Source organism: Sphaeramia orbicularis, chromosome 12, assembly GCF_902148855.1.
Source record: "Sphaeramia orbicularis chromosome 12, fSphaOr1.1, whole genome shotgun sequence".
NCBI classification, from domain to species: Eukaryota; Metazoa; Chordata; class Actinopteri; order Kurtiformes; family Apogonidae; genus Sphaeramia; species Sphaeramia orbicularis.
The window spans coordinates 57,525,054-57,537,179 of NC_043968.1; the positions used below are offsets into that span (position 1 = coordinate 57,525,054).

Below are 12,126 nucleotides of genomic sequence, written 5' to 3' on the forward strand. Positions count from 1 at the left end.
ATCTGATATAAGACAGTTATATCCACTATATCAATGTTCTTATTTCATATATCGGCCAATATATCAGATATCGGCTTTTTTTTAGCACCCAGTATTGGTATCGGCACCGGACCCAAAAATCCCATATCGGCCAGGCTCTAATGGTGAAGGATTAAGACCAACATCTGATGGTCTGATGGCTGAACTTTTGATATTTTTAGACAGAATAGGTAATTAATGGAAACACTACAGCAGTACGTAAAGGAAAATGTTTACTTCATTTTGATATTGTCAATATTGTAATGATGTCAGACCCAAAGTTATGCAAAAATGCAGATTTTATAATCAGATTACAATAAACAGTCATCACACAGATCTGAAGCCTCCAGAAACCAGAGAAAACTAGTGGAAAACTTATAGTCTGGTTGGAAATCACCTACAAAATTGTGTTCTACCTCAAATGATCACCATTAGCCATGCATTAAAATAATGAATAATACCTAGATTTATTAGATAATTAAAAAAAAAAAAAAAAAAAAGGCAAGCTGAAGAGATTATTGGTCATCTGCAAGTCATGATATGAGAAGGTCAGATGAGGTCAGATTGGCCGCCATATGGAGCCAGTAACATCCAGGTTGGTTCAGTTCAGGAGATTAATAATTATGAGAATAACTGGAGCAAAGACACAAGTGAAAAATTTGTTTTGTATGTAAAATAGATGTAACACATTTAATCTATCTGGGAAAATATAACTGACTGTACTTCTTTCTTTACTTTTTAGGAGACATCAACATTAAAGCAACTTAATGGAGAAAACTAGAGGAGTCCCTTTAAGATGACACGCACAGACCCGCCTGACATACTAGTATCAACTGTGCATCGAGATATAAAAGTGATTCCCATTTCTTCACACTACAAGTCCTTGCAACCCTCCAAACAATGTGATTCTATAAATTACAGCACACTGGAGGACAGTAAGAGCAAAGTCAATAAGAGGCGCTGCCGTACCTTTGACTATAAGTCATTGGAGTACCCAAAATCACATAAATACTCAATGGAGTCCCCATACAGGAAGGCTGACAGGCATGCAGCCAACCCAGAAGTGGCCTGGAATGCCTTGGGCCGCCAGCAGAGATACCGCTTTTCTGCTCCGGACATTTTTAGTCATAGGCTTACCCCTCAGCCAATGGCTGCAGAGGTGGTCAGTGAAGTAGTTGTCCCTGAACAAAAAAGAAGGACCAGGTCAAAAAGTGCCCCTCGGGTCCAAACTGGTTTCACTCCTATGTCTTTTGAAGGGTCCTCTTCTTCAGGGAGGAAGGGCAGGGAGTCACAAAGGACCCCTAGAGAAGCTCGCTGGAAACCAGAAGTATCGCCACGTAGGGAGTCATCCCATGCAGCTACTAAGGCTCACATGCATGAAGTACATCCCATTAAGCTGCAGCCTCAAATGGGAGACAGCAGTAGATATTCTCCTCACTATGCTGCAGATACTTCAGAGGATGGAGGGCTGGATAAGCCAGCAACTAGTCCTCATGTCAGGTGTCGGGTGGACATCAAACCTGATGATGCAGCATTACAACATTCTGGACGGAAACAGGCTACTCCTCAGATGGACATACCATGGCAGAGGCACCACAGTGCAGGTAGTAGGAGCCTGACTGTACCACGCCATTTCTCGTATTCTAGAACACCAACCCCCACTGACTCGTTAGGAACAGAAAGTAGGCATGCTTATCAATATTCCCGCAGCATGCCCAATAGTTACATACAACCCATGGAGATTCCTTTGCAAAGAATGCCTTCCTCTAGTGACTACTATGGTAGAGAACGTAGAGCTCATTCCAGTCCTAATGTGCCAACCAAATTTTTTTATGCAGATGATCCAGGGAGATATGTTACTACTGCTCCACCTCAGCCAAGTACTTACTTTCATGATGATCGTTACACACCAGGACAAACATACACTCCAAAGGTGCAATATGTCCAAGATCCAAGGACTCGAATGGTGCATGCTGTAGCTACAAGACCCTATTATTCTGAGATGGAGGCCTACCCATACTCTATGCAGACAGGGTATCCTAAACCCTATGCAGCAAATGAGCCTGGGCCATACATCATACAAACACCTCCAACAAGAATATTTTATGGGGATGATCCAAGATCTTACCAGATTCAGACTGCTCCGCCAAGGTTTTATTATCCCAGTGACATGTATGCAATGCCACCAGAGCATCATATACCAGCAAGGGCATATTACACAGAAGGCCGAAGACATGCTAGAGTAGTTCAGGCACAAACAGATGACTGGTACGGCTCAGATGCATCTGGATATTCAACCAATCCTGCTTCTTATGTGTCACAAGTCACACCAACCAGAGTGCAACAGGAGCCTGTTCTAACACCGTGGTATACCAACCCATGTGTTGAACCTCAAAGAATTGGCACAGAATCCAAATCTTACTCAAGGTCCTGGGACAACATTCTCAACTCTCGTGTAGAGAGGGAACAACCTCTGCCTGTTCACCGGGGTCAGAGCTATGATGATCTTCTTGACTCCAGGAAGCCAGCAGCAGCCACTAGTGACAAACCACAACCAGTGGTAGTCAACCTCTCCAGTTCACCAAGACGCTATGCAGCCCTATCAATGTCTGATAACTCACTGATTGACAAAAGCCCAACAGAAACGTCAAAGAGCACTACCAGTAAACTCTGGTTTGTCACTCCTGAGATAACAATTACTGACAACGACATCCGAACAGGAAACCTTAACAAGGCTGAAGGACGATCTGCCAGTTGGGATGTTCTTGACTCCAGAAGCACTGAGGGTCCTGAGCTGTCTCAGCGTGACTTTGAAAGCTCAACCAAAGAAAAGACGCATGACAATGCTTCTCTACAACAAAGCCTTGAACAACTTGATGAGCTTCTGGCAGATCTTGTGACCGACTACAAGCCTCCTAGTAGAAGGGCAAGTGAAGATATTCTGGATCAACTAAAGAAGTTAATTGATGAGGAAGAGGCAGTATCTCTATCCAGGAAAAGCTCGAAGGCAGGTACAGAGGAGCCAGCTCCTCTTGACAAACAGCCAACGTCAATACGAATGAATCCTGACTCTTTTCGAGATATGGATGGGGCTAGTGATGCCATGAAGAGTGCAGATGAGTGCTCCCCAGATCAGAGCCCAGATGAGGACGATACAATGATGTGCTCAAACAACAAATGCCGGAGGACAGAGACCTTGTTCAATGCCTGCCTTTACTTTAAATCCTGCCACAGCTGCTACACCTACTACTGTTCCAGGAACTGTCGTAGAGAAGATTGGGACATTCATAAAGAAAGCTGCCTGTATGGAAGAATTGGCAGCACATGTCGCCACATCATCAAACACTGTCGGGAAACTGTTGATGTCCATAAAGCCTTCTCCCGCATTGCCAAGGTAGGCTACCTGTCTCGAGGGAGAGGAGTTCTCTTCCTTGGTTTCCCAAACCCAGCTTCATCCAGTAACTTCCTGCAGTATGGCCTCGATAGTCTTCTTATGTCTCCTACATACTTGTCCCTTCGAGAGCTGGAAAGCTTCAAGGACAACCTCGGGGAATACTGTAAAGAGCTTCAGGAAGCTGGGAAGGAGTACGACCCTAACGAATGTTTCGTTTTGAATGTATCCATTGCTGTTGGTGACCAGCTGCCTGATGGGCCATCACCAAGGAATCAGGCTCCAACTGTTAGAAAATATGCAAAGGTGGCTTTGGCATCCTTCAGTCCTGAGAGAAAGGTTCACAAAAAAGAAAGTGACATGGAAACGCTGATCCTTACTCCACCTCCTGGAACAGCAGATATTGACAAAGAGGGAGAGGAAGGCAGGAAGGCCAGGGAAATCTGTTTCATTAATATACAAAGGGAGCTGCGAATTCGAGGCGTTTTCTTACGTCACGAATACCCACAAGTCTATCAGCAGCTCTGTGAGTTTGTGGAAAGTAACAGAAGGTTCACACCCACCACCATTTATCCTATTGATAAGAGGACCGGTAAACAGTTTATGTGCATGATTATGGCAGCCTCCGAGCCCAGGACATTGGACTGGGTAGGCACCCCGCATCTTCTCGATGACATCATTTAAGTGCGCCTTCTGTTGTAAATATATATGTATAGAAATACATATATATTGAGAAACATATTTATATATCAATCCAATTACAAACATTTGTAGATAAGTATTTTGTTATCAAAATAATATATCTTCATGTCTGCTTGGTCAGTATTATTCTTATCAGAATATCATCTGTCAGGAGCAGAATGAGTACAGTTCAATATTTATTTTAATCTTTTTAACAACTACATACATTTTATTTACCACAAGTCATTTGTCTTTATACACATTCCTTTTAGGATTATCCTGTACTGACGTTCTGGTTTTAGATTTTTTGAAATTCTTAGTAAAAATGGTATGTCTTTGAAACCTAGCTTCTTGAAATGAGAAACAGTCCATTTACATGAGTACAACATGACTATTTTTCATATGTGACTTCAATGGTATATCATGCAGAAAATATTAAACATTATTTTCTTAGCTACATGAATACTTTCTATGCAAAGTTGCTTAATGAGTTAGTTATAACATTCCTGCAAAAAGGAGCTGTTTCTGTTATATTATATTATTATATTATATCATATCATATCATATTATATTATATTATTCAAATATCTGTAAAGAAAGTTTTTGCTGAAGTTGAGATAATATTAATATTAAAAATGTTGGTGGCATCATAGATCCTTAACATAAGGAAACAAAGAAAACTGAAAAAAGACACTTGTGTTGTTTGACACATCGACTATAGTGCTCTACTTAATGTTAACATTTTTTCATGGTTAAATCTACTTGCATAGTTTTGAGAGGTAAAAGGAGAAATTTGATTAAATTCAGTATTGCTTCAATTGTACTTACCAGAATAACTTGAGCAACACTGGACATGAACTTAACCTCCATAACAACTACTGAATGGTGCCAGTTACCAGCTGCAGGTGTTGGTGTGAACAGTTAAAACACTGTGAATAGTTACAGTTACCTACTACAAAAACAAAACTTGGCAGAATACCAAGAAACCATGCAATTTCCTATAATGCTGAAGTTGATGAGTTGTATTTTTAGATATATTTACAAATTAAACTATATGAATTAGCAGCAGGAGTTATTGTCCTTAGAACACGGTGAGCCAGATTTGGCACAGTAGCTATATGGTACATTAATGCTTGAAAAAGACATTAGTTGTGTATTTGTGCTGCACTAGGTTTATTACATGTGTGATTTCTATTGTCCTTTTGGTTTTAGCTAATCAGAAACATTAGACTGCCCAATGACTATGTTGATATGCACAAAATATTCCATATTTTTATGTCTTGGCCTTATTCTGAAAAAGACTATTCCATCTAATCTGTTCACGTGGTTAATGAAATTAATGTTCCACAAATACTACAGTTTACAAAGAGCTGTGGATACTCTGATTTTTATTACCACACCCACCACCACCCCCAGTCTTAAGGCTATTCTTTCAAAAGAGCATAATTACAACATGGTCTGCAATGCATATTTACTCATATTTCCAAACTTTGGCTTGGTTGGTTAGTTTGAAACTGCTGTAGGTATTTGAGATGCATAAAATGTTTTTGATACACGTCCAAGGAATCCTCCTAAAAGCCAAATTCTGCTCGACATGAACAAATACAAGCCAGCTGTCGAATACAGGCTGGATAAAACAACAATAGGTATAAAACTTGGTGCTTGTCATGTAATATGCTACCAGTTAAGCACAATGTTACACAAGTAAACAAGTTTAATTCAATCCATTCAACAACAGAATATATCATTTTTCAATATTCTGTTGCACTACGTCTCTCACCTGAAGTGGTATTCAGTCACAGATTTCAGTCACTGCAGGTGTGTGTCTTACTGTTTCAACAAAACTGTCATTGGTCAAACTTACAAGAGCAAAAAGGAGATAATGTTCACACAATGGAAACTTTTGTTAAGCAACAAATAGAATCTATCCACTGAAACGATCAAAGGCTTTTATGAGTAAAGAGGGTGTTTGTGGAAAAGCACATCATAGTACTTTTAATTCTATAATGCCAAACGTATCATATATGATACATAGTTTTAAAGCCCTCTACATGATCAGTGTGAAATTTTTTGCTTGAAAAACCTGATTTATACAATTAGATACATGCAATACATGGATAATCCACCAGGGGGGAGGAATTTGTTCACCAGAGGCCTTTCCAGTAACACTACAAGATTAAATTAATGAGGAAGGAGGCAGAACTTTGGCAATTTGAAAAGGAATTACCAATTTGTTAGACATGTTTGTGTTATAGTATGTTTTAGTTTGTTCAAAAATAACAATATTGGACCATTGAGACCTGACGTATCAAATATGATACAAAATTGAAACTCATACATGGAAATTGATATTTGAAAAATTTTGGGGGGGGGGGGGGGGGGGGTTGTTCAGAAAGACCAATAAAGGCTCCAGTTTCAAAGAACAGGAATTTTCTGTCAGTGATTTAATGGTTCAGGCTTTACAGGGTTAAGATCGCAAATGTGTGCAAATTAAAACAAGGTTTGTACTACATACGACTCGTTCTACTTATTAAATAGAAGAAGTTAAATATAAAGACCTGACTCTAAAACAAACCTCTATCAAGTAAAGGCTCGGTAATTTCAGCAGCTGAAGTAATTAAAAACCAGGGCTACTATTTGAGGAAATATGGCAAATTATTTCCCTTAAATTAACACTGCTCAGTTAAAATCACCATGTGTCTTGATTGGAAAATAACACTTTCAGAATAAGGCTGAACTCAAACATGCCCTATGTTAGAAACTCAGAATACTGTCATATTTGGAATATTAATGTGCATGTAAAATGAGTCGCTGGTTGCAGGTTTAAAAACATGTATCAGTGCAACTTAGCCTTGTCACTTTATTTTTGATGATAGAATATGTTTCTTGAATATTATTTTCTTTAATTGTACCCTAAATCCCAAATATCCTGCCAGCACACTGATGAAGATTTGAGCTTTTGAGTTGAATTTTAGTAAATCAGCTGTAAGTGGAATATACTGAATGCTTGAAACGCTAAGGTCCAAACAATTATAAATGGTCTGACTCATGTTTGACGAGTGACTCAACGCGTCCAGAAGGCATGATGAAACAACTGTCAGTGCACCATAAAAGACGAATAAGCTACTTTCTCCCACTCGGTAATCATTCATTCCAACACTTTGCCCTCATATTAGCTTTCCATGGAGTTTATAAGATGAATTACGATGAAACTTGAAGCACATATATATTTGGAATTTGTTTCTCTGAGTTACATTTGTCTGGCTGATGGGATGTGCTGTACAGATTCAGTGAAAAGATGCTGGCTGCATGTGATTCTGTTGTCTATGCTCTGATCTCATTTTAACATGACAGTGATGATAGTAACTTGCTTGATGAATGGACTTGTGAAAGTGAAAACTATATGCTGTGTAAGAAAAAAAAAATACATTTTCCATTTTTGTCAGCCATTCAAGTTAAAATAACGTGTCAAAGACAATGAAGAAGAGACCTCACGAAAATGTCTAGAAAATCCTGTAATCTTGTATTTTTTATACTTTCAACATATGTGTACGAGTGTGTCTATTTATAAATCATATCTAATAAATGGAATGGGAACTCTGGATGCTGCTATGTGTATTTTGTTGAAGTGCAAGAACTGTTTTATGTGTCGAGAGCGACTTTTCTTTAATTATTATGATTATTTTTGGCTGTCTCAAGCACTGACAGATGGCATGAAGGGGAAAGATTTGCAGCAAAAGCCCCCTCAGCAGAGTAAAGCTGGGGGTTGTTTGGATTCATAGCCTGCTGTTCCCATAACGTCAACTGGATCTAAGAACAGGAAGTTGTTGGACAGAAGCCATATTTTGATAATTTCCTGAATTTTTCGCAGTGACACCGACAGCACATGAAATACCAGGACACCTCTGTTACATGAAAATCATTCACTTCATTTGGATTATTTTCATTAAAATCTCTTTAGCATGTTGATTAAATTATTAATTATGGATTTCTCTCTATATTAACCTTTCCTAAGAGATTACCACCATTTATTAAATATGCATTTTTCAGTCAAAATCAGGTATTTTTCTATATTTAATTTACTGATGTAGATGTTCTCAATAGCTCAGAGTAAATTCAGTGGTTATTGTGAAGAAAAAGTAAGTTTTTTCAACAAAATATATCATTAACTGAATGTAAAACAAGCGTCTACAATAGGGGTGTCAAACTCATTTTCTTCCAGGGGCCACATTCAGCCCAATTTGATCTCCAATGGGCTGGACCAGTCAGATAATAGCATAATAGCCTATAAATAATGACAACTCCAAATTTTTTATATGCAAACAGTAACATTGAATTATGAAATCATTTACATTTTACAAACTATCCGAACAAAAAAGATGTGAATAACCTGAAAAAATTACATTTCTGTAGAAAAATAAGAAGAAAGAATTGGACGAAAAATTGGATCAATAACTTAACAACTTCTGATTTCTACATGTGCATTACAGATCAGATCAACCATGGCACAAAAGAGGCAGAATATTGTAAAAATTGCACTTTTTTTTTTTAGACATTTCATGTTGTTTATATTTGTTCAGGTTATTGACGTTTCATTTTTAAAGGATATCAGAGTTTAATGTTCTTTGCAATAAATCAAAGAGAAAAAATAGGTGTTGCCATTATTCGTAGGCATGATGTCATATTATTTTTTTCACATTAAACCAAGAAGAACATTTGGAGTCATTATTTCTAGGTTATTATGCTGTTATTTTCTAATTCAACGTCCTTAACTGTTAATATATTTTGCACTTTGCAAATTCATCCCACAGGCCAGGTTGGAACCTTTCGCAGGGTGGTTTTGGCCCCCAGGCCGCATATTTGACATCTGTGGTCTACAGCCACTCAATTGTTAAACTACATGTTTCATCAGTGATGTTGTTTCCACGTTCACTGCAGAGCCTTTTAAAGTCCAAATGGGTCAAATCTGATGACAGGAAAAGCTGAGAAACTGCATTTTACCTGAATTATTTACATGTATTGATAAGATTATTGGTTGAAACTGTTAAATATTTTAGATCATTAGATTTTTTTTTTTTTTTTTTTTTTGTGCTGGCAGCTGTTTATGTTTTTGAGGGAAAATCAGGTTACCCACATAAATCATGTGTCCCACATAAATCATGTGTCCCACTTGGTCTCCACAAACCAGAATATTCAGGTCAAGTTTAGATTTCATTTATGAGTTGACACAGATTGATCTGTATTTGGATCTGTAGATAATTTTCAAAATTTATCAAAGCTGCATGAAGTTTGTGCAGATGCTCTGGGGGAAAAAGGCTGGTCTACTACATGGGGACTCTATAATACACTTATAAATTCAACATGTGGCCTGGATGTCTTCTGTGTTCTGGTGTAGATATAGGTCCTCCATGAAAATAGTTTTTATATTCAAACTGCTGGTTTGGTTCCTCAGTTTGAGCATCACAGCATGTTACTCTTGAAGCGGCTGGAGATGGAGCTAAGCCAAACTACTGTATACACATTTATATGATATATGGACAAACGCAGGGGAGACTGGGGATGGTTGTAACAAGGGGATGGTTGTAACAGCATTACTTTCACCAATAAGTGATGGCATTAATGTCATGTGAAATTTCACGTGTATCCATTTGCTCCCTGATCTTGCATGTGGGTTTGCATGCCTGTGGAAAGACGTTTGTGGGTTTAAAAGCATAAAAAAAAAAATTTCAGGCAAGAAACAAATCTTTTGGACCAGGTTTATATTTTGATTAGTACTGACACTGTTGAAGTTTGAATTAGGAAATTTATCTTAGATTAAAGAGTAGGTTCTAAGCTAAAATATGAACACTAATATGAAACACTAATTTTATTTATTTATTTATTTATTTATTTATTTATAACATGCAAAGAAACAAAATAAAACTAAATTAAGCAAATTAAGACGAAAACAAATTAACATTTAAATTAATAGAATCTATCTTCAAGTACATGCAAATCTGAATTTTGCATGGTCAAAAAGGAGTAGGAAGAAGTATAAACTTATGTAATTCTACCCCTCAAGTGCTTTTACACCTTTATCACTAACTCAATACAACAATCAAACAATACATTTTTTCTAATTTTAGCATTCAACCACAATGAATACATAATGGAGTAATTCACTTATACACAACAATATGTTCATGGCAGTACAGTCATACAAACAGACTCAACAATTCAACAATTTTCTTCAATAATTACAGCATATTTATCAATACAACATTATCCATAAACAAACAGCCCTCACTGTCATTATTAAATACTGTACCTGTCAAGAATCAATTCTTATTTCTTTTTTTAAACCGAATTTTGTGTGGTATTTGTTTTATCTCCACACACAATTTGTTCCACAATTTTACTCCACAGCTTTTTTTTTTTTTTTTAAACTATTATGCTAGTACAGCTAGCTAAACCGTGGCTGACAGGGGTGGGGAGGGTTGTGGCACCTTCCAAAAAAATGTTACAACCATCCTGTAATGACAGCTCATGTATTTTCTCTATTCTACTCCCTCTTTTCAGTATATCAAGACAATGGGTGCAGAAAACAAACAGGGGTGTGTGCACATTTACTTAAAGCTGCATCAGATGAAATGAGGCAGGGAAAGACAGTACGGTCAGTTGCTAAAGACTACTCCACCTCGTCCTCCATCCATGAAAATTGCACCCCAGCAAAACCTACATATATGTGTGATCACTGGGAATCGGATTCTGATTAGACAGATGACACATACAGATAAACACACTCACGTCCATGTTTTATCATTTGTGCGCATGGTTGTGGTTTCTTTAAGTGGAAAATACCTCCTTGAATTATTTTTGTGAATTGGGAGCTGCCTCTGACCTCCCACTGAAGTTTTCTGTTCTCATGAGTACACCATTCATAAATATTATTGAATATTTTTTCAAAGAATGTTCTTTGACTCGTAGGATCAATGCCACAGAGAATGTTTTTCATTTACCCATCAATGATAAGTTCTTTTCATTCTTAGTAAACCATTGGAAGATATGTGAGTGTTAGCACATGCACAATAAATGTATATGGAGGCATATTTTGTGGTGTAGTCTCAGTCTTTAGTTTTTTAATCTTACTGTTACTATTTACCTCAGGTTGTGTTTCAACCTACCCTGGTAGTGGGGTAGGTTGTAACAATAGTGCTCCTTGCCTTTGACATTAAATAATTAATTATGTGATATAGTTGGAGAAGTTGTACACATTTCTATTTGTAATAGACAAATGAAGGTACTTTGTGTCAAAATTTAAAAGCCCTACCATAAACACTCTGCAAGCTATAGGAGCTGAGACAAAAAGTGTTACAACCATCCCCAGTCTCCCCTACTGAATTTAGTATCTTTGTTAACGGGGCTAGGCTTCAAAACCATAAAGACAAACCGAATCACTTTATACAGTGATAAATGTCGTTGAAAATATTTAAAACTATCATCATCTACAGCACAGGTGTCAAACATGCGGCCCAGGGGCCAAATCTGGCCTGCCAAAGGTTCCAATCTGGCCCACAGGATGAAAGAGCAAAAATGAACCTGAACAGTCAAGGTTGTCAAAATTATTTTGGTTCAGGTTCCACATACAGACCAATGTGATCTCCAGTAAAAATAACAACACAATAACCCATAAATAATGACAACTACAAATTTTCTTTGTGAAAAATTATGTGGAAAAAAACTAAGTGGAAAAAATAACATTACATTGTGAAAATATTTACATTTACAAAACTATTCTTTCACAATAAAATGCCAATAAAAACATAAATAAAAACAAAGATGAACAACCCCAAATGTGCAATCTTAATAATATTCTGCCTGTTACTAAATGTTTTGTGTATTTGTGGATCCACTGTGATCTGTAGTTATGTTAATAATAAGAGATGTAATATTGTAGAAATTGTTCAAGTTTTGGTTCCAAACTCCAAAATTTTAACAATATTCTGCCTGTTACCAAATGTTTATGTAATACTGTGTGTAATGTAGATGTATAAATA

At 37.2% G+C, this 12,126-nt stretch overlaps 1 protein-coding gene across 1 annotated transcript in view; it reads left to right on the forward strand.

Moving 5' to 3' along the window:
* The window catches only part of ajm1 (apical junction component 1 homolog), a 29,253-nt gene extending 23,199 nt beyond the window's left edge, over positions 1–6,054 (forward strand). Inside the window, exon 2 of the mRNA XM_030150695.1 lies at positions 761–6,054. Within this exon, the coding sequence (XP_030006555.1) occupies positions 815–4,093 (3,279 nt within the window). The 5' untranslated portion in view covers positions 761–814 and the 3' untranslated portion in view covers positions 4,094–6,054. The remainder of the gene's footprint in view (positions 1–760) is intronic.
* The last annotated feature ends 6,072 nt before the right edge of the window (positions 6,055–12,126 follow it).